At 36.9% G+C, this 24729-nt stretch overlaps 2 protein-coding genes across 2 annotated transcripts in view; one reads left to right on the forward strand and one right to left on the reverse strand.

Moving 5' to 3' along the window:
* LOC117327321 (monocarboxylate transporter 2-like) overlaps positions 1-8373 on the forward strand; it is a 42160-nt gene extending 33787 nt beyond the window's left edge. The window contains exons 3-5 of the mRNA XM_033884250.1: positions 3749-4022; positions 4438-4816; positions 5163-8373. Of these exons, the coding sequence (XP_033740141.1) occupies positions 3749-4022; positions 4438-4816; positions 5163-5908 (1399 nt within the window). The 3' untranslated portion in view covers positions 5909-8373. The remainder of the gene's footprint in view (positions 1-3748; positions 4023-4437; positions 4817-5162) is intronic.
* Positions 8374-16124: 7751 nt separating this feature from the next.
* On the reverse strand, positions 16125-21676 carry LOC117327322 (smad nuclear interacting protein 1-like). Its single transcript, XM_033884251.1, has 2 exons — positions 21448-21676; positions 16125-19225 (listed from the first exon to the last, which is right to left on the reverse strand). The coding sequence occupies exons 1-2, from the start codon at positions 21538-21540 to the stop codon at positions 18272-18274; spliced, it is 1047 nt and encodes a 348-aa protein (XP_033740142.1). The 5' UTR covers positions 21541-21676; the 3' UTR covers positions 16125-18271.
* Between the last annotated feature and the right edge of the window lie 3053 nt (positions 21677-24729).

The raw sequence follows: 24729 nt of genomic DNA on the forward strand, positions 1-24729 counted from the left end.
GACGACAAAGTCTTTGTATTGGTATTCCTGGACACTCAGACGACAAAGTCTTTGTATTGGTGTTCCTGGACAATAAGACGACAAAGTCTTTGTATTGGTGTTCCTGGACAATAAGACGACAAAGTCTTTGTATTGGTGTTCCTGGACACTCAGACGACAAAGTCTTTGTATTGGTGTTCCTGGACACTGAGACGACAAAGTCTTTGTATTGGTATTCCTGGACACTGAGACGACAAAGTCTTTGTATTGGTATTCCTGGACACTGAGACGACAAAGTCTTTGTATTGGTATTCCTGGACACTGAGACGACAAATTCTTTGTATTGGTATTCCTGGACACTCAGACGACAAAGTCTTTGTATTGGTATTCCTGGACACTCAGACGACAAAGTCTTTGTATTGGTATTCCTGGACACTGAGACGACAAAGTCTTTGTATTGGTATTCCTGGACACTGAGACGACAAAGTCTTTGCATTGGTGTTCCTGGACACTCAGACGACTAAGTCTTTGTATTGGTATTCCTGGACACTGAGACGACAAAGTCTTTGTATTGGTATTCCTGGACACTGAGACGACAAAGTCTTTGTATTGGTATTCCTGGACACTGAGACGACAAAGTCTTTGTATTGGTATTCCTGGACACTGAGACGACAAAGTCTTTGTATTGGTATTCCTGGACACTGAGACGACAAAGTCTTTGCATTGGTGTTCCTGGACACTGAGACGACAAAGTCTTTGTATTGGAATTCCTGGACACTGAGACGACAAAGTCTTTGTATTGGTATTCCTGGACACTGAGACGACAAAGTCTTTGTATTGGTATTCCTGGACACTGAGACAAAGTCTTTGTATTGGTATTCCTGGACACTGAGACGACAAAGTCTTTGTATTGGTATTCCTGGACACTGAGACGACAAAGTCTTTGTATTGGTATTCCTGGACACTGAGACGACAAAGTCTTTGTATTGGTATTCCTGGACACTGAGACGACAAAGTCTTTGTATTGGTATTCCTGGACACTGAGACGACAAAGTCTTTGTATTGGTATTCCTGGACACTGAGACGACAAAGTCTTTGTATTGGTATTCCTGGACACTGAGACGACAAAGTCTTTGTATTGGTATTCCTGGACACTCAGACGACAAAGTCTTTGTATTGGTATTCCTGGACACTCGGACGACAAAGTCTTTGTATTGGTATTCCTGGACACTGCGACGACAAAGTCTTTGTATTGGTATTCCTGGACGCTGAGACGACAAAGTCTTTGTATTGGTATTCCTGGACACTCGGACGACAAAGTCTTTGTATTGGTATTCCTGGACACTCGGACGACAAAGTCTTTGTATTGGTATTCCTGGACGGAGTTCCTGACTTCAGTCAGAAACCAATTGTACTGTTGGGTTCACTTACTGACTATTGTAAAATGAAGTTTTTAATAATTTAATATGTATCTAATTCCCCCCGTTCAGAAAAAAATGACCAAACTAGGGAAGGGAATTTAGAGATTACTTTCATGATTTATCTCACAGTCATAATTCTTCGTTTTGCATTTCCCTCTAAAACGGCATTGGTTTAGCCATTCATGGAAATAAAGACAAAACACATAAAACACAGTTTATCAGGCAACTTTTGCTTCTTGTTTCACTTCTGTCCTAATGTCACTCTCCTCATCATTTGATGGTGTAGTGTTCCACACATTCAACATGACATTGGCCTTAACTTTACACTCTGAAGAAATCAAAAATGAGATAACAAACTATATGTCGAAAGATAATCTGCCAAGAGGGGATATCGTCAAACAATACACCACCACTTATTGATGGTCTCTATTGTAAAACTTTCGTCGTGAAAAACTGAAACGCAACACAAACAAGTGTATAGAAGATCTTTAACGAGTTAAATTTCATATTAGATTGTATGAAACGAGTTTAAGAAATGTATATTTTTAATAGCCTTAATTTAAGGTAATTCTGATCAAACAACTCAGAAAACTTCCATTTTGAGGGGGTTTTTTGGTCAAAATGTGGAGGTCTTAAAATCAAACGCGGAAAGACATTTTGTTGCGCCATTCACTATTTATGACGTCACGTCATTGTCATTATCACAGTTTATTTCTGACTCGAACAACCACTTCCACGCTGCCTTTCGCTTCTGTTTCAGACTTCATGAACGTTACAAATTTTGGCCCATTTAATGAAATTGACGTATATAATTGTTGTTTTATGGAGCCAAAACAAAAACAAAATTGAATTTAAATACCCTAGTAATATGATATCGATACTTACAACCAATACAACCGTTAAAGTTATCTAACACCTCTGTCCAAGTATTAACCCATAACTACCTACCGTACCGTCCACACAGTTACCTATCACTCCCGTCCATTATTGACCCCCGAAACTACCTACAGTTATACTTATCGAACAAATCCGTCCAAGTATTAACTCGTAACTACCTAGACCGTACCGTCCACACAATTATCTATTACTCTAGTCCAGTATTACCCCACAACTACCTACATCCGGTACCGTGCACGTATGCAAGAGAGATCATGGAAAATATCCCTTGATGCTGACTGATATCGACCTAGCGACGTCACCGAGTTTAAACATCGTGATAAAATAGAAGCTCGGATCTATTTATAGTTAACGCTAGCCTGTGTGTACCCCAGATATCGATTCAAGATTTGTCGTGTTGATAAAAAACACAGAGAGAAAAATGACAACAAAAGAACTGTGATTTTTGAAATAATGATAAGAACGACAGAGGAATCTTGCATTCAACCGAAGAAATGAAATGTTGTGATTAGCGTGTCAGATGTGTCCTGCTTGATGACCGATTATACTGCAGCCACGTACATATGAATAGTTTTGACATTGCATAATGCATCTCAATTATTGAAATTACACTCAGATTTCCCACTAGCACTGCTTTTGTTAGTTTACTTTTGTATATATACATGTACTTGTGTGATGGGGTCTTGTCTGCATTCATTGACATCTAGCAGGTTTTGTAGAAGCTAGACGCTTACTCTAGTGGAACACCTGGGCTTATAAGTTCCCGACAGGTGAAATCGTGGTAACTATAGATTTCCTCTCCATCCGTCATGTACGCATGTACATATGATAAAGGACAAATTATCTCGGTCATGTTTGAGTTTCAGGGATTTTGGGTCAGGGTCAAGGTCCCCTGCATAGAAAATGACATTTCAGTACCTTGTGTGGGCATGGATTTCTGCACGGATTACCGTATGCACTGAATTCATTAGAATGTGAATTCGCGTTAAGGGAATAATGTTGTTCCATGTTGTAATATCTCCTCGGAAAATCAAAAACTGACCCTGTAGCACGAAAACGTGTACAAACGATAAATTGTGCACTAGGCAACACAACATTGCCATGCGACAGCAGTTTGGATATGGTCATCCATTATCGCAATTGTTCTACTCATTTGGATTTGTGTTAGCGTGGCATCTTAGATCAAATTGTCCGGGTTGAAAATTAATGTGGCTTAACCTAAAGTCTCAATTGGTATGATTGTTTGAAAAAAATCCGATCCAAATAAAGAAGTTACAAAGTCAATGACTTCGTCACGTTTGACTGGTTTGCGGGTAGAGTGTAGAAAGTGGTTCATCCATGCAGTATTACTTGGGCTAATATTGTGTTCTTCTCTTTTTAAATCACATGCTTAGGTGTTCTTCCTCTTTTTTTTTCCTTCGCGTATATACATATTCTGATTTCTTTTCCAGAAAATTAGAATGGCGGGTCGCCCTTCAGTGCCTAGCTGGTATCCTGGTGTTAACTATCTTCGCAGGATCTCTATATCGCTCCGCGTCCATGTATCACCCCCGGCGGAAGGTTATTGTACACATAAAGTCCCAGAAAAAAGGTCGTAGGGATCAAGAAGACAGCCACACCGTGTCCTACTTTGACTTTTCTGCACTTAGGATGCGCTCGCTCCAGGCCCTGATGTTCATCACAGGAATCGTGGGTCTGGGGATTTACGTCCCATTCGTTGTCATGGTAAATATTGTTATGTCAAAATATAATAATGACAATATGATTGTGTCAAGCAACAGCTTTGTATGTTGAACGAAATAACGGGTTGCCGATACAGGTAGTTTGGAGAGATTATATTCTGTCAAACTACACTATACATTTACTGTACCATAGCAAATATCTCACCTTCGCCAATTTATCCTAAACATGTTTGGCATTATTGGGGGATTTCGTTTTTGTTAAAGGTAAGTTATTGGTATATTTTAGAAATAATACATTTGTAATGATGGATAAGTAATAAAACAAAACAAAACAAAATAACTCAGCAGTTAGTTCTAAGAGGAGCTGTTAATAGAACCAAAGACAATCATATTGATGAAAGATGGAAGTATGACTTGTTGAAATGACACTCCATGAAAATGTTCATCTGTCTTTTCAGATAAAGACGGGATCAGAGCATTATGACAAGGATATGTTGCTGCTGTACAACGTTTACCTGGGTCTGGGATTTCTCCTCGGATGTCTTATACACGGATACATCGTAATCCGGGAAAGTAAGGAGTGTGTTATATCCACTCACCACCTGTGCCAGTCCTCCTGTATAGCTTGTGGAGTGCTCACTCTTCTCCTCATCATGGCTAAAGACTTCAATGCCTTCGCCCTGTATGCCTGGGCGTTCGGTATCTTCTGTGGAGGTTATCATTACACACTAAAAATGTACACGTACGAACTGGTCAAGCTCAAAATCATGGAGAGGGCGTGGTCATTTGTAGCTGTGGGACAGTGTATCCCGGTGTTAATAGGGTCTCCAATCTCGTGTAAGTATTAGGGGAAGGTTATCTTCTCGTAAAGTTACGTCTGATCTTATTTCGAATACGTGGGAGTGAAGGTCATCGGTCTTTTGGGGTTACAGGTGACCTTGTTCGAACACAAGCGACTAAGTTGATGATTATTTAAAATTTATGAATGTGAGAGGCAAAGGTCACCAATAAATGTTGCCAAGATACATGGCACAATATAGTTTGATCATGTGTGGTAAACAGAGGTTTCTTTCAGCAAGCCCTAAGCCTAATAAAATTACAACACAGGAACATTTCAAAAATACGTTGTCGTCAAAATAACTGAAATATAGTAATACTTTGACGTGGATTTTGTCTGTTTCAGTATACCTCAATAGGACGTACGACACGCCGAAAGCTGGCTACATTTTCTCTGGAGTGTCAATGCTGTTAGGCGGACTACTTTTCTTCTTCATGCCAATGTTTGAAAAGCATAAATCAAACCAGGAAATTATCCAAATCGCGAAAAACACGTGTAGCAAGAACAGTGCTGAGGCGGCCGCTCTGCTCGACCTTGACCTCACTGAAGCTATGATTACGAAGCCTCTAAACAATGTACAGTTCATTGTGTCGCCTTCGCGTCTAAAACAGAACGGTAAAGATACAGGACGCATTCAGATGCAGTGTTTCATACACCACAAAGAGAAAGAGAGACCAAGACAGATACTGTTATCTAAGATCACTGAGGAGAAAGAAGGTTTACGTCTCGACTTCAACGAAGTGTCACACGCCTCGCTCTCCTCCAAGGCAACTGACAGCTCCTCGTCCAACTCCCACAGAAGGGACAGGTTTGAGCGGTCAGAACTCTCCCATAGTTGTGCACACACATCGGAGTACCCGAGCGACAGTACACATTCAAACCACACGGGTAAGTCTGCCCAATCAGAGAGCAATTCATCTCGTTCCGGCGAACAGCGTGGTGAGCACCGCAGCGAACATAGAAAATTCAAAAAGAGCATGGACAATGTCCGGATAGAGTTATTTGATCCGCCGAGCCAGGAGAAAGAGTCGACAGCCACCGTTTCGTACGATAGTGATTTGTACATAAACTTGTGCGAGGCTCAGGTTTAACGTTATATGTTAATATTATATACATACATACTATTTTTCAGTTATATAACTTGTATGACTATATTGTTAAGATAATTCGGCTTTCATCAGTTTTAATAATAAAGTTGGTGTTTCCTTCGCTGCTCAGGTCTAGGAGTGAAACACATGAAGGCAGCACTGTGGTACACTTTCTGGACGCGTGCCCATTTTATGGCTCGGACTGTCTTTGGGTTTGAGGTTGCTATGTATTTTGACTATTCGGGACTGTCACAGGGGAAGATGTTTTGATGTTTCGTGGACTAGTTAACGCCCCGTGTTATGGCTGGTTTCTGGACGGGTAACTACACCAGCCTTGTCGGTTGATCACTATCTCGGGCAGATTTCAAGAAACTACATTGTTCTAGATTGCATTGGTGTCTGATTTGGAGAAGATATGGATTTCTATTAACAGGATATGTGGGGAGGAGTGACTTTACGGGGGTATTATTGGCGTAGTAGAGTTATGTATTACATGGAAGACAAAGTAGATTAGCTCCATTTTTTCATGGACTTTTACGTGAGCTTATTGGATATTAAAATAATATTGAAACATAATTTAACGAGGCCAAAAAACTTGTAGGCTTTTAGCTTATGACTGCCAGAATCCTTTCCAAACTATGAGAGAATTTAATGTGTGGAAGCGGTGCGGAAAAGCATATTGTTTTTCATCGATGCATGTAGAGAGTAGATGTTGGTCGGGATCGGGGTTAGGGTTAGGGTCGCGGGGTCGGGGTTTTAGGGGAAGGGGTCGAGACTGACCTGAATGGCTGCCTCTATTCCTGGCGTGTGCCTGGATATAAACTGTTTATATAAATTATATACATATATGTGTGTTATATGTTTGTGTCAATCTTAACAATTCCAGTCTTTAATTATAAGACATGTCTCTTTACAGAATATAATTTAACTTATTTTATATTCACAATAAATGAAAAAAAAAAGATGTCATTAAAGAAACAACACATTCCCATATGCTATTCCAGTAGGAATCATATTGGTTTTCCAATTGTTCCTAACAAGCTCACTACCACACAATATAGAATGCATGTGTGTTGAGATTTTCAAATTTTGTACAGACCCATCTTACAATTAAAGACAACTGTAAAGATGACCATAAATAAGTATTATGATATATCTTTGTCATTTTATTTGTGTCATTTGCTCATGGGAAGTCGTGCTTGGACTTGTATACAGATTATATAATTGTGAATAAGTGAATTTAAACTGAAATTGGACTAGTTCTCCATCACTTGTTGTAATGTGGTACTGACTCATTGTCGCATAATGAATTTACTTAACCAGAGAAAGAGAGAGTGGGGAGGGGATGAACCAGAGAGAGAGAGAGAGAGAGAGAGAGAGAGTGAGAGAGTGGGGAGAGGATGGACCAGAGAAAGAGAGAGTTGGGAGGGGATGAACCAGAGAAAGAAAGAGTTGGGAGGAGATGAACCAGAGAAAGAGAGAGTTGGGAGGGGATGAACCAGAGAAAGAGAGAGTGGGGAGGGGATGAACCAGAGAAAGAAAGAGTTGGGAGGGAATGAACCAGAGAAAGAAAGAGTTGGGAAGGAATGAACCAGAGAAAGAAAGAGTTGGGAGGGAATGAACCAGAGAAAGAAAGGGTTGGGAGGAGATGAACCAGAGAAAGAGAGAGTTGGGAGGGGATGAACGAGAGAAAGAAAGAGTTGGGAGGAAATGAAACAGAGAAAGAGAGAGTTGTGAGGAGATGAACCAGAGAAAGAAGGAGTTGGGAGTCGATAACCAGGGAGAGGAGTTGAGGTGATAGTGTGGAGGGCAGTATGAGAGGGGATGAGAGGGAAAGAGAGGAGGGGGTACGCAAGATTGGGAGATAAAACTAGAGGGAAAAGAGGGTAATGATGAGAGGGCGAGGAGGAAATAGTTGGAGAACTAGGCCCAGTATATCTGAGTGTATGACTGATGATCTGTGAAATATAGTACGAGTTCATGAATCAGTAAATGTTGAATATTGTAGAGATGTTTGAGGATGGCTAGACAAATAAGGTTTGTAATGGAACAAATAGCTATAAAACTACAACAGTACAATTTATAGCAGGACTATTTCAACGAACGATGTAATATTGGATATGTTCCGACATACCTCAATTCCTACAGTGATCCTTTGCCGATGTCAAGGACATTGTCAGTTAATATTGGTGAGGTTTTGATACAGATGTGGAGTTAGTAGTACATTTCCATCGGCGGAGTTAATAATCTTTGTTATGTATCGGATAGAATCTTTGATGTCAATTGTTCAAACAGAAACAAAACACCCAGCATCGTTAGTGCAATTGTTCTAAATGTTTTAGATGGAACAAATGTAAGATTCCAGCATAGTTTTACTGTGGAAATATTCAACATTTATTGACCCATAACTTGGACACTCCATGTCGCAATTTTGAGTGCTTCTGTGACATAAAATATATAAAAACCAACCTGGTTATGACTTGTTTTTCATATCGTAAACAAGTACATTGTTTTGTACTACGAAGTTTTGAACTTCCTGTTACGTAACATCGATTTCATTTATTTGGATTTAATATGAAAAACATTTACAACAGTGTTTGTGAAGATGAATTACCTCGATCATGATTTTACTGAATGTTTACAGCGCGAAAAACGCTAAAATCAGATTACCGCTACAATTTTTTAATTCACAGTAAACAAACATGATTTTGAATTTTTTGGGGGTCGAATTACAAACGTACTCGTGGCCATGATTGCGTCAAAAGGTTTTTATTTGTATTATAACGTAAGTAATTGGGAGAACAGTATGAACTATTTGTGTATATGATAAAACCGACATGAAATAAGCCCTATGAAGCAGAGAAATTGCGATCCCAGCAGAAATCATAACGGAACAGCGTACATACTTATGTGTTCACCCAATACTTGCATAAATATACCTACACTGCCGGATTCCGGAACGCGCTATATTAAGTCGATTTATATATATATTGGCCTGGGTTACTTCCACTTATTTTTTCTTGTTCAAACTGACCACAGAAGAGATATTTTCAATCTGACAATTATTTCTAAAGTCATAAAAAAGTACCTCAAATGGTAAAGAACAACCAGAAATTAACTAAATATCCCTTTAACTTTTGACTCACTATTGTGACTAGGAACTTTAACTCTGCAGAGAAAAGAAAGTAGAAATTAGACAATTCGACATTAAGCTACAGAAATATCTTTAAAAAGATAAACGGCATACTTCTAATGCTGGTGGTTATAATATAAAACTGCTGGTGAAATAAATCAACGAACTAATGCGTTTCAGCACGGATAACGAAATTATATCAGTTTGAATCATTTTTGGTGATAATAAGACTGCATTTGAATCGGGAATATAATTTCATCAATGTGTCATTTGAAAAGATACCTCCACTTATTCAGCTTGCATTCAATCTTAACTTGTTTCGTTGTTAACTGCTTTTCTGCATTTTGCATTTACCACTACATTGACCAATGAAATATTTCATCTTGACCAGTAACGCCACCTGTCGCGTCATATCCGGGGCAAAAAGAATATTATACGGCTATGCCGAAAAACTGATGCTTTGGATGAACGTAGATATATATTCCAAGACTAGGGTTTGTTTGGTTGTATACAACATCTCTAGCATTGTCCGCCGAGTCGGTTGTCCGTGGAGTCGGTCATCAGTGTCACTTTTAGTCGACATTCAATAAACTCAGATCTCAGGTCATTTGTTCCATAAATAGAAGGATGCGACTGTCACGCGTGACAGTATATTCTAAAGCCGTATATAAGGTATTGACCTCAGGTCATCCCTCGGTTGTGTTTTGTTGCTCTATAAGTAGTAACATAGTTTAAAACAGTGTTATACATTATGTGACCAAACCATACACACAAGGAATTGTTGATCTTGACAAAAACAAACCCACTCATTGGCATAATACAGTTTGGTCAAAAACTATTTTTCACAGAAATAGCCTCGTTGATTGACTCAGTAGTGTATGCAGTTGTTCTAGCGGTAAACAAAATATAATAGAAGGGAAATAACTAATTTACAAACAATTCGAAGCAATTTGCCGAAATGATATCGCAATATATAATTAGACCGGCTTTGGAGTGTATACAATTGCTGGCGGGTTGACGAAGGGCAAAAAGCCACGCAGAGACGACCTCGTATGACGTTTGAGGACGTAAACTATAGCTTGACGACAGGACAGCAAGTCGATGTCCTATTATTTTATGATGTCGCTCATTCCACTGTTCCATGCAAGAGGACAGAGATCAATACCTTGTATGACGTAGATGGTTTTGCCCTGAACCACCATTCCCCCTTCTCAGACAAGACTGTTTCTCTGACCTATTTCCTTCGCCAAGACCTGGTTTTCTCCTATGTTAGACATACACAATTTATGCGGACTTAAAAAAAAAACTGCCAGTAAAAATCAATACAGCTGGGTCCTAGCCGACACCAGCCTTGTAAGCGAGAGCTTCTGTCTTGTGCGTTCTCCGCTCCAAGCAGACGACAAGTGCGTCACAATAACGCTTACCAGACACTGTTAGTAAATTTGGATATTCATACCACAATTGATCAAATATAAGACGGCAACTGCGCGGTGACTCAAGGTGGCCAGAGACGAACGGACAACAGAATAGCTTTCTGACTGTTGCTTAGTCGATGCATGATGTTTTATTTACGCGAAAGAAAATAAATTATATAACAAACTTATGGAATAACTCCAATTTGACAATGAATTATATTGGATCAATATTTTGGCTGCGATTGTTAATCAATTTCGCTTCCGACCTAACTATGAGCTACATCATGGCCATATAGCGATGGTGAGTAATACTAAGAAACGAAGCAACTTTCGGAAATCATATTTTAATCAGCCTTTAATTGGGTATGGCCTTGACTGTTGACATTTTGTCACGTAGTCTTCTCGTTATCAACACGTGGTGAACGTTCTGAGCGTCGCGAACAAAAGGGCACTAGACTTCACTCGGTACATGCATATTATGTAAAGAGGAGTTTATAATTTCGTTGTCGTGACTTATAAACAGCATATCACTGGATATTTCAAACACCCCAGACCTCGGTCACAGATGAATAAAAGCTATTGAACGAATTTGTTACAAATAGATTAGACAAAATTTCCAATTTCAAATATGTAGGGTAAATCTGTGATGGCTCAGTCAAAAACTATAAAAGATTTGTTTTGGCACTCCAACAAATTCAGAGACTGCTTCACGAAGTAATCTACCAGATAACCAACGAATTTATGCTATGAGTGACTAAACAGTATGCACTGCTAACAATCTCCACAGAGTTATCGTTCCTTACATGTGCATCTCCGTCTCAACGGCTAAACCAGCTAGGTAAACATGGAGTTCGATGTCAAGTCATTTCGTTGCATTAGAGGTTTCTTTACGCTTAGGGGGCCGCGGTGGCCGAGTGGTTAAGGTGTCCCTACACTTTAACACTAGCCCTCCACCACTAGGTTGCGAGTTCGAAACCCACATGGGGCAGTTGCCAGGTACTGACCGTAGGCCGGTGGTTTTTCTCCGGGTACTCCGGCTTTCCTCCACCTCCAAAACCTGGCACGTCCTGGCTGTTAATAGGACGTTAAACAAAAACAAACAAACCAAAATCTTTACGCTTACAGATCTACACATACAATATAAATGCCATGCTGTTTTAGAAAAAAAAATCCGATCGTTTATATATTTCTGTAATTCACAGGTAATTCACAGAATAAAAAAATGTTTACAAGATAAGAACATTTTGTCATCGGAATACAATCATAATGATGGTCAATATGAATCGTTAGTGTCAGTTGTGGCCATGACAGCACGCACAACTCCATGCTATGTTGGCTCTCAAACTAACTTTTATTGCTAAAGAGTTATTCCGACTTGTACAAATTCTATCACACAAAGACTGGCGTGTTTAAGACTGACATTTGATCACAAACACCTTTTCCTTTAAAAGAAGATAATTAATCAACACTTTACTCAAACTGAAAATTCTGATAATTTTACGTTTGTGATTGCCTTTATTAAAACATCATTGTTTAAGGGGCATCTAAACAGCAAATCCAATCAAAACATTAATATTTTACAGGCCTATAAATTCCTACCATGGTGCAATTTCACAGAAGTAGCATTAAGAACTTTTAGTATGTATCATGGCAAACCGTTGGACTTGCTGTTGACATATACTTTAAGCTGTTTGTAAATTTCAACAAAACGTAAGAAAAATGCATGTTTCAGGGGGACATAATTAACTCATTTGTATCCCATATATTACACAAACTTGCCATGTCGTTTTGCTCACAAGTGTCTAAAGCACAAAATAGGAGCATTGGTTTGACCAGATTTGACGTTATTGTATGTATAAACGCTGTTTTTATTTTGACCTTGAATTGCAAATGGCGGTCGTGAATGATATCACACAAATATCGCATATTAGGAGGTATTCAAAATATAAAAAATGCTCTTATTAGACAATATAAAGAATTCTTGAAATGGCAAGAAGACTGCTTTTAGAAAAAAATTTTCAACCGTTGAGTTCGGAGTAAAATATGCCTATTTTTGAAAAAGGTCACAAACTCACCAGTTTAACAATTTTACTTTAAAAGATCCTTCTTTATATGATGAGATGTCTTAAAAGTACGATATAGGAGTATTGTTATTAACTGAAATGCATCCCTTTAAGCCATATTTGTGTAATATTATTCACAGCCGCCATTTGCATTTCAAAGTCAAAACAAAATAAGTGTTTATACGTAAATACAGTAAAATCCGGTCAAACAAATGCTCCTACCCTGTGCTATAGACACTTGTGAACATAACAGCTTGGCTATTTTTCAGGTTTGGTCATTTTCGAGACTTAGAATTATTTCATGCTACATCTTACCACAAAGTTACTCTATGGAAGACACTGATAGCATCTACAGCAAATTATTGGTACTTGTAAGAAGCTACATGTCCAAACAAGCATTTTGGTATATAACATGACTATTTTTGTGCAAATTTTTAGATATTTATTCGTGTTTGAAATTCAACATAATTCTGCTATATAGACTTAATGACTAGAAAATTATTATTTCTAGGAGTAGCGAAGATAGGATTACCTTTGCAGTCATTTTCAGACAAATCCGTAACCAAAAGGCATCTTCTTTTTGAAGCCAGTCCGTAACACTTTCGGCTGTATTTGCTGTAAGAAGACCAATCTGTAACGAAAACAACATCGTTTTCCTTTGTTCTTGTATATATATATCATAGGGCTGTGCACGTAAAAATCATATTGCTTAAGCGTCAATGAAAATAAACATTCGGCTGTTTGGATAATAAGATATGAGTAAATCGTGCTTTTCTTAATGTTGGTCATTTAAAAAAAAATCTTTCTTGTGGTATTACTAACAACAGATCTCAAGTGTTTATGTCTGTATGAACCAGTCTCAAGATAACGGGCCAAATACATGTGACTATTACCTTGACTCACCGTATAATAATACCACTATCACTTCTCCGAGAAAACACTGAATACTTTATCATGTTTCGACTTAGCATTTTGCACAAACAGAGCGTTGAATCATGTACACTTACTGTGATAAGTATTCCCATTTTTTCAAAGGTGCACATCAGACAAAACTGACATGTTCCTAATCTTTTGCGAGCATAAATAATTTTTATTTTTATTTGCTCAAGCACGATGATAAATGCACTTGCTTTGTATCGCTACATAGCACACAATTCACCTTTTATAAGCAAGATGTTTTCAGAATGATCAGTTTCCTCTCCGACAATATGTGACCCTTAACTCTTCTATATCAACGTTAGTTATTTCCTGGTTCAATTATGAAGAGCACTATATGACTATATGGAGAAGCTTCCCTCCCAACTGAACTCTATCAGCTGTCCCCGAAAACAGATAGATAATATCCACAGCATGAAGACGAATCGAAATTCTAACACCAACTCAATAACAGGACAGCAAATTATAAACAAAATATAAATAGAAGTATATCAATGTCATACAGTTTAATTATAGGCTGTCCGTGCTGGTCGTGATGCAAGTAGAAGTGGCTTTATATGTCTTTGATTTCAAGTCTTCAAAGAAGACACAAAGTAATGATGCAGAATCAGTATGTTTAGCTCTGCCATCTAGCTCTCTTTTTCGTTTTGAATTGTGGTAATATATTGTGTGCCTTTCGCAGAATCCTAGCTCTTCAGGGTATATCTGATGGACTTGGTGAATACACAGTGTCAGTACTACTATAGTATGCGTTACATTTCGCATTAAGTTACTCGATGGAACCAGATTGGTGTAAAACCCAAGAACAAGTCTGTCCAGAGAGTTTCACCATTTGTTCGCATGGATATGCCACTAATTTGAAGGCAGATCTTTCAACAAACAAGATTGAGACAGAACTACGTAATCCTACGCCAACAAATTTCATATACTGACGAGGAAAATGTTTATATCTAAAATCTATAATACTGTAGAACATCAAAAATTCATATTTCATTTTTAATAATTGCAGTAAACACGGGAACCATCAGTTAAATCGTGTCAATAATTGCTGGTAAAATAGGAACTATATTAGGCTGCGGATGTATAGCAATTATATTACAGAAAAGAGAAGTTGTTAGACGGAAACAAATGTGTGACTAACAAAATTACCCACCACGACTAAAACGGCAGGTACCAAAGGTATCCGTGACGTTAAAAATCCTATCATTCTCACGATTTCCTACAGGGATTTTTCCTCGGGGCTCTTACATTTTTTTTCACGGTTTTCGTGAACGGATGTTCAAGATTGATTAAACATCATATACCTATGTACACGACGGATTGAATGCTATCGCAATCATTCCCGTCAACCAAATATTAAAAGATAAAAAAAGCCAACGGTAAAGTGACTCAAATAAAAACACGCCAAGAAAGCTTGTTAACCACAAGTTTGAAACATATATAAAACGTAGACTGGTAAGGCTTTCTACAACCTAAATTCACTCTTTACAAACACAGCATTGCGGTTCACTCTGAGAGCACTTCAACTATAAGCGGCAAAGTAAAACCTATATACAAATTCATTATGTTGCCCCAGTTTCATCAATAATCCTTAACTTGAAGAAAAGACTTCACTTCATTTTTCCCATATGAATGTATGACAGAATTTAAGGAACTTTAATCATATAGGGTGTTCTGTGTATGTTGGCAATACATACCCCAGAGTACGATATAGCGGTGTATAATTAACTCTTTTTTAAAGCCGTACCTTTTGGCCAAATAGAAACATTAAAGCTGAACTTTGGACTGGATGACTAGGTCTCGCAACAAGTTTTAAAGAAGCCTCTTGGTGACAGGTTTATAAAGCGGGATTTACAGTCAACGTTACTCAACAAAACGTTTTAGGGATGACACAAACAACAGTTCCAAGCTGGACGGATCCGTATTTTTAGACCTTCAACATTGTACGTCATTGAGTTTGGAAATAGTTTAAGCTACTTATATAAGGATTTTAAGTACTTACTGCTAACATCCACACCTATTCGACGGCAGGCAGGAACTAGAACGAATATTCATACCCTGCCTACACTTCTCTCCGGCAGACGACCATCTGTCAAAAATTGTCCGTCCGTCGTCCAGAGCTACGTTATCGAGCTAGCCAGGAACCAACGAGCGTCAGAAAGCAATGTTTGTAGAACTCATGGGGTTGGTGAACAATGTCAAAGGTTCAATATTATAAGGCGAGAAAGTTTTGCCGTCGTAGTCAGATTATCTGATAATTAATATCTACGCACTGGTTCTGCCTTTATTAAATACTAAATGGAGGAAACTGTTGCAACGCATTATTTTTTACTCTTATACCGCTACTTCCCATTTATCGATATGGTCGGAAGTACATTTAACGCATCCAGGATTCTTTGACTGGTAACGGATTATTCTGAGATTATGTGGAAGTTTCAAACATTCAAAGACCATCCTCGTATACACGTACCTTTGACGATTTTTTTCGTGAGAACAAACACCTAAAAGTGTAGCAATAATCCACACAGAAATACCATTAATAACATTTGCCGTTTTTCAACCCAAACTGTTGTAATTGTAAATAGGGGGATCTGTAATTATGTACAATGTATAGATATTTCCAATACATTAATGTCATGTATAAATGTCCATCAATAATACCATTAAAACAATTGTTTTTACATAAAATTTATTTTATCTCTTTACAAAATAATAACAATTTACTTACCGCAAGGCCATCATCACCAGTAGTATATTATTGGTGTTAATCTCAGTACAACCTTTCATTAACATTATTCATATGCGTGTACAGCCTTAAACTACTCAGGGTTACTGTTATTGTAACATTTTTAGTTCAAAAATAATTTGCCTGAATCATATTTATTCTGATCATGATTTCTGGTTCTGTACTGCTTTCTATCAAACATTCTAAGACTTTTTACCCAGTAATCAAACTGTATGCTAATCTGTTCAACATCAATAATGCATTAAAATTTAATAGCATGACAAGTTAAGTACAAATTATCCCCATATATCACAGTCAAGTGTTATTATGAATTTAATGGTGTTGTAGAGGAGGGCATTATATATGTATTCAAATGTACAAAATGTAACAGGTCAAATAAAGCAGCTATAAAATATGGAATTGTTTATTGTCTTTAACACTTTTATACTTCAGTCATTATATGGTGATTGATTCCCTGCATTCATTGTTTATATACAAATTGGGGCTTCCCCTTTGAGGGTAAAATATGATTTCTCAAAATTAGATTTTAGCTTTCAAGGAAAATCAACTTTTGAAATCGCTAAGATTGAGAATGATGTGTTGATGTAAGATCTAGTGAGAAATGAATGTCTTCTATGGTTCAATGTCATAAATGTAGCGACACGAGAAAAACAGTTTAGAATACAGTGCTTGACAGGACTGTTACATGTAGAACATCAGACTTGCTCTAAAAACCTTTACTGAACACTTCAGAAGAGGACCCTTTTAAAAAGATACGTTCACCTACATCATATAGGATTGTTAGAAGTTTCATGACAATTTGAAGAGATAAAGTCAGTACTGGTCGAGTGATGACAGTAAAATCCTCTGGACTTTACCGGTAAGCTTTTTTGACCCTAAATGTTGGAAATGTGTGAAGGTGTTTTGGACAACCAGATAAGAAACAATTTAAAGATGCAAAAAATTCAGGTACCCATGTAATTTTATAAAGATAATGCTTCCCCAACAATTGCTTGCAGTTTGTGTGTTGTCCCCTGCACTTTTTACAGGATAATTACAGCAAGCTTTAAGGCAGTTAATACTGCTGTAAATCTAACAAAATCTGCACAAATTAAATCAAACAAAAGGTATTCTGCACAACTTGCATCTTATATCAATGATAGTTATCCACAAGTATTATTTCAATTTAGTGATAAAAAGTTTTTGTTAATATCAGATCTAGGACTAATGGTATAATCATATTGTCACAGATGATTTTGATATTTGCTGTGTGAAGCGGTCTCCAGCCCTGACATGGCATGATATTCCTAATCTTCGTTATTGAAGTTCAACTGACAACATATATAGATATATTTTTTTAAAAACAAATATGTCTAAAGTTCTTGTCAACATACTGACACAAGACATTAAGATACTTCGATTCTAATTCACTCTGTTACCAACCTTATAAGGTATTTAGATTTGTTAGTGGTCATTCCACTATAAGTGAGCGATAAGTGAGCTTTCTATTAAGTTTCCCGAATCCCATCAGTGATGTTGCTACAAATTTAAATATACATGTACATTTACCAAAACATTAATATTAAAGTTCATTTTCAACTCACAAATAGATACCTGTATCATTAATATCTGGTACATGTACAGGATATATTATTCATATCTGGTACACAATCTAAATCATGTCACAGTATCAAAATTGACCATGCTGACCTCTGACCTATTAAAAATTATTCATTTGCTAATGCTTGTTATATGCACGTTTTGTTGAACTGATACTAAATATATATGTACAAGCAGATATAGGAATAAAAAAGTTTTGTGAAGCAAATAATTTGTTTCTGACAGATATAGTGTGGCTATATTGCCGCATATGTTCATTTTGTTAAGCCAAAACAGTTTACGAGTGAATTAAAATAAGTAAATCTAGTACATTTGTACATGCATATGAACACCATATATGCCCTGATCATGGTAACTTAAGACAGAAAAATATAAATCTAAAAATGAATAAAGTACTATAAAGTTGAATAGCAGTATTTTGAGACCTTTTTTTTTTGTATGAAATGTGTTATGATTATGATATGATGTCCTGATTCAAGTATCCGAACCCGATCCAGACTCCTGATCAGCTAATTCAGATGTGTCGGTCTTTTCATGAAGTAAAACGTACTCTCTGGAGCTGAACCCAAACTTCAGCATGTCTTTCTCAAATAATTCCACATATCTCTGAGGATCTATCCTTTGATTATTCACATAGGTGCCATTGGAGGAGTCAAGATCTATGATATAGGGAGCAACCTTACGACCTGTTGTACCGTCTTCACGTTCAAAGTTCACAAGTCTGTACTGAAGGACAGCATGCTGTTTGGAGCAGGAAGGATGATCTGTGGGAATGTCTACAACCAGTCTGTCTCTTCCCATTAAATAGGCACTCATTCTATGAATGTGTAACACAGGCAGGGCTTCATCCCCCTTAAAGGGATACAATCTCCATCGTTTCTTTGGCTTTCTGGCCTCAGGAGGTTGGTTATACTTTATAACTACACCACGATATGTATTAGTGTCCTCTGTTAGTTTCCCTGAGAGTTTAAAGTCTGGTTGATCTTTGTTGTTTGGCTCTTTATCCTGTGCATCATTATTAGCTGCTTGTTCTTGCTGCTGCCCATACTCAAAACCATCATCTTCTGTTCTAAATGGATTATTACCCCTTTGTCTCCTAGCCTCACGTCTCCTGTCATCATTTCTCTCTCTCTCTTGTCTTTGCTCTCTCATACGATCATGATCTCTTCTGTGTCCTCTTGCATCCTCGTCAGGTTCTTGTTTTATTCGACGGTGAATTTTTTCTTCTTTTCTGTGTCTGTGTTCCTCTTTTCTTCTCTCTCGATCCTCCCTATGTCTGTGATGCTTCCTGCTATGAGTTCTCTCCCCTTGATCATACTCTGGAGATTCTGGTTCCGTTTTTATTTTCCTTTTTGGAGGTGGACTTCCACTCATTGATCTCGACTCATCAAATCTTGATTTCTTTTTCTTTTTTCCATGCTTAGATTCCTGAAACAGACAAAGGAAATGCTATTTTGAAAATCTGCTAAGCTTGTTAATCATATAAATACATATACAATACAAGTATTTATGTGAATTTAATCATTTATTCCAGTGATTTTTTTTATGTAGTATATTGTTTTGGAAATAACTGTCTCAATATTGAGACATGAAGTAGACATACTTTGTCCCTATAAGTAGGTCAAGTGATAGCCAAGTTTAGAGGAAGGGAAGTCAAGATAGATCTAAACCCTGCCAACAAAAACTGTCTCTTTAATTACTTCCAGACCTTTGAACCATATGCATAGACATGTTCCTAAGTTGAACCAGCATGGGTATTTACTGTATTAATCATTTAGTAAATTTCAACAAGAGCACTAATGCATGTTAATAACAGTTTCCATAAATATAGGAGACTGGTATTTATACACATACTTTCCTTCACATGTTTACAACACATATTTATAATTATATAATTGAAGTTTATTTCTGCATGTATCTTATCTATGTTGCATATAGTCTTCTTTTACATAAGTTTGTTGAAATACAAAGTATACAGAGTTTATGTTAATCCTGAGGAGGTCAAAATATGTAAAATACAGTGGAACATCTATAAACCGAACATGCATTGGCCATGGCTATTTGTTCGGTTTACAGAGGGTTCAGTTTGGAGAAGTTGATCGAAAATGACTGGTCGAATTCCGGATATAATTGGTCGGACAATGTTTTGTTAGAATGTACCCGATTACGTACATGCATGCCGGTTTGCATGTAATTGATTACATGCAAACCGGCATGTATGTACGTAGACAATTTGGTTTGTCTGCATAATATGCATATTATGAAAGTTAATCAATATATATATCGTAGATTATATAAGAAAGGCAAATGACCATAACTGTAGTTTTAAACAGTATTTTTACATGCATACAACTGCACTTTACAATCAACCTACATTTTGTTATATCTGTTGAAGCTTCGTCATGTGGATGGGGCTGATACAGAATATTTTACACATCGAATAATATGAAAGGTTGTGAAGATGTTTTGTTTCAATATAAATTACAATTGATCAATTGATACTGGTCGTAATTCCGTCATCAGTATTGTCTAAAAAAACATCACTAGCTTCATTTACGAAAACAACCCCCTTTGGGCCCTATATTTAAATTAGATGGGAAACTCAGGCTTCTAGCTCTACTGGCATTGAGAAGATAAACGAACCTCCGTGCTTCAATAAAGTGTGGCATTGTTTCATAATTGTCATGTTGATTATACACAAGGCCTACCGTTATAAAAATAAATGCCCCTTGGGGTATATATTGGATACCTGTACAAATCACCTACATGTATACGTAGGTCCCGAGACAATTAGGCTCCACACAATACCCATCACAGTTGTTGTTTCACAGTTGACTGGCATGACCTCGTGTCATGATCGTTTAAGGTAAGGCCGGTTTTCAGAAGTAAATTTTGGTATATTTTAACAGGAACCAGACACAAAATCGCTCTGGTGTTCGGAATTCAGAGGGATCAGTATTTGGAAGTTTTTTAATACTATAATAAAGAAGGACCAATTCCATACAATTACAATTCATTCGGTATTCAGAGGTGTTCGGTTTTTAGAAGGTTCGGTTTTCGGAAGTTGCACTGTAGATATATGTTTTAGACTTTGCAAATATACTAGAGTCTAGATCAGACAAAACTGATTCTTGGGGACAATATATTCCTCTAAAAGATCTACTATCTGTCAAATGTACTTTCGATCAAATGGGTCCATTTTCAGTTCGAATTCATCGGTGTGGAATTATTCATTTATTGTAATTCTTAACAACTGTAAGTATAAATCTGTATTATCAAGTTCTTTTACTGAAGAGTTAAGCCTACATTACTGGTATCAAATGCAAAAAGAATATCTATATGTATGCTTAAAGCAGACTGACGGTGTTTATCCACATGGGCGTGTCTACTGTAGCCAGAAATATCTGGTTATTTTTTTATATAACACCACTGTAGACACACTGTACGTGTATCATAAACATTTGCATATTTGATACTTTGTTAATTAATTTTATCGCGGTCAGGGAACGGGCTGTTTCATTTTAATATCGCCCCAATTCAGAATTTGTATTAAATGTTGTGAACTGAGAGGATTTTTCTTCTCTAGGCTGGTGTGTTTCAGAATACCTGTTCAGCTGTTGTATATATAATTCAGTCAGAACAATAGTTACCCTTTTAGGACTCCTCGAGTAAGACCGTTTTTGGTGTTTTCGTTTCGTTCTGATTTCATCTTCATCATCACTTGAAGTGAAACTTCTTACCATTCTGAATTCAGAGTGAATGTATACAAGGTACGTATGACTAGCGTTGCTTTTTCACAGATCTAAACACTGTTTCGAAATCCACCTGAAAAGAACCGGAAGTAAATTGCGATCGTAGCGCCACCACATAATGCATTCTAATTTCAAACTGTCAGATCATATTTTCCGGAATGTTATACATACATTGAATAAATGGTGCTGACAGACATTTCGTCTGCTAAAATATATCACTGTATTTTGTTCACAACATAAATGTAGATATAATCACATGTTACCGGTAAATCGTTTAAAAACTGATATATATATATGTCGAAGCCAGGGTTGCACGAGTTATCTCTCTTGACTCTAAATCATATTGCACAAGTATTTAACATGAATAATAACTCCGTGACATTATTAATTAGGATATTCATGTTGTATGCAACATTTCATTGTTTTCTAATACTGAAAAAGCACACATTTGAGGGAAATTTAATGGAGAGTTGAAAAAAATTAATTAAGATGGCTGGGTGAGCCGTTTTAAATCTGGATGAGTTAAAAACTTGCCCATCATTTAGGTACCCTAACTTGCTCATTTTTTTCATATCGAAAGCGAAACATCCTGAACGGTTTATCATTTGGTTTACGGCATAATCTGTTCATCAGAACGAGAGTTTTGGAGTATGCAGGCACTTGCAAATGCCAACTCGCATCATCAGATGGTGTGCTGTTCATCCAACATACGGTCCGTGGGAAAGTCTATGTGGTTAACGTTCAAATGTATCATATCGTCTTTCTCCCGTAGTTCGCCCCAAACAGTGTATGTTGGCGCTATTTCTCAGAAATTATTGAAGAAATCCTACTGCTTGTCTTACATAGTTCAAAAATAAAACATTTTTGGACTGATATAGTTTACGTTTGTCTGACCAATTTTCATAATTCGTGAAGATATCTCTGTAAAAAAGCGTGCGTTTCTCGTGATGAGTATTTTATGGCGGCTGATTTCGGCCAGGTCGCACTGTCGGGATGACGTCCCGCCAACGCGACATTACAACAATACGCCATACTGACAAGGAGTTCCGCCAACGCGACAGGGCGATATTCTCCCGTCGCACAGTCGCTTAAGGGTCATCTATATAGCAGAATAATGTTGAATTTCAAACACGAATAAATACCTAAAGATTTGCACAAAAAATGGCATGTAATATACCAAAATGTTTGTTTGGACATGTAGCTTCTTACAATCACCAATAAATTGCTATATATGCTACCAGTTTCTTATATAGAGTAACTTTGTGGTAAGATGTAGCATGGAATAATTCTAAGTCACGCAAATGACCAAACCTGAAAAATAGCCAAGCTGTTATGTTCACAAGTGTCTATAGCACAGGATAGGAGCATTTGTTTGACCGGATTTAACTGTATGTACGTATAAACACTTATTTTGTTTTGACCTTGGAATGCAAATGGCGGCTGTGAATAATTTTACACAAATATGGCTTAAAGGGGGGCATTTCAGTTAATAACAATACTCCTATATATCAAACATTTAAGACATCTCATCATAGTAAGAAGAACATTTTAAAGTCAATTTGTTAAACTGGTGAGTTTGCAGCCTTTTTCAGAAATAGGCATTTTTTACCCCAAACTCAACGGTTGAACATTTTTTCATAAAAGTAGTCTTCTTGCCACTTCAAGAATACTTTATATTGTCTAATAAGAGCATTTTTGATGTTTTAAATACCTCCTTATATGCCGTATTTGTGTGATATCATTCACGACCGCCATTTGCAATTCAAGGTCAAAATAAAAACAGCGTTTATACATATAATAACGTCAAAGCTGGTCAAACCAATGCTCCTATTTTGTGCTTTAGACACTTGTGAGCGAAACGACATGGCAAGTTTGTGTAATATATGGGATACAAATGAGTTAATTATGTCCCCCTGAAACATGCATTTTTCTTACGTTTTGTTGAAATTTACAAACAGCTTAACAAATAACATGTCAACAGCAAATCCCACGGTTTGCCATGATACATACTAAAAGTTCATCATGTTACTTCTGGGACATTGCACCATAATAGGGATTTATAGGCCTGTAAAATATCAATGTTTTTACTGGATTTGCTGTTTAGATGCCCCGATGCATAAACTCCACAATGATTTAACTCCTTCCTATTTCAGCAATCTTCTTCCTCCAAGAGTAGGTGAACGTAATTCGTATAATGTTAGAAATAAAGAAAACTATACCGTTCCAAATTTTCGATTGTCTACTTCTTATGAATCCTTTATCCCATCTTCTGTTAGGTTATGGAATAATTTACCTATTGATGTCAGAGAACAGCCACCCATTAGTAGTTTTAAATCCAAAATAGAAAACAATCGTGATATATTACCTATTTATTATCTAACTGGAAATAGAAAATTAGATGTTTTACACACAAGGTTAAGACATGTTTGTAGTAGCTTAAACTATGATTTGTTTAGAGTAAATATAATTAATGATACAACCTGTGCATGTGGTAATGAGTGTGAAAACGTGTATCATTATTTTTTTGATTGTATATTGTACAGAAGAGAGCGTGAAACTTTATTTGATAATCTCTCCCGCTATTGTAATGTGACTCTTAATGTTATTCTCTGGGGTTCTCCTAAACTATCTGATGAACAAAATGGCTGTATTTTTCAATATGTTCAAAATTTTATTAAATCCAGTAATCGATTTTAGGTCATCTCTCTCTCTCTCTCTCTCTCTCTCTCTCTCTCTCTCTAAATTAACTGGCATTAACATATTTACTTTTCATTCTGTCCCTCATCTCTGTCTTTTCTTACATCATATACAAATTTTATATACTGTATTATATTGTAAATTCATATTATGTACATAATGATTATTGGAAGAAGGCGTTTTAAGTTGCGATAACTTGTGTCCTATTCCTGTTGTTATATTTAACAATAAAATATGTTTAAATCAATTTGTCTCATTTGCGCATTGGCCTTCGTCCCATATTGTCGCATTTCGAACACGGTACTACAATGTTGCGTTGGCATTTTTATACATGTTCTATGACCGAGACACTACTGGCACTTGATATCTCAGAATCAAGAAATCTCTCTGGAATATCACATTTGGTGTGTTCACATTGCTTAGTTATACTTTATGTATAGAATAGTCTTTGGGGGTTTATTTTTGAAAATGAAGTGATGAATT

Source organism: Pecten maximus, chromosome 5 (genome assembly GCF_902652985.1).
Source record: "Pecten maximus chromosome 5, xPecMax1.1, whole genome shotgun sequence".
Taxonomy (NCBI): domain Eukaryota; kingdom Metazoa; phylum Mollusca; class Bivalvia; order Pectinida; family Pectinidae; genus Pecten; species Pecten maximus.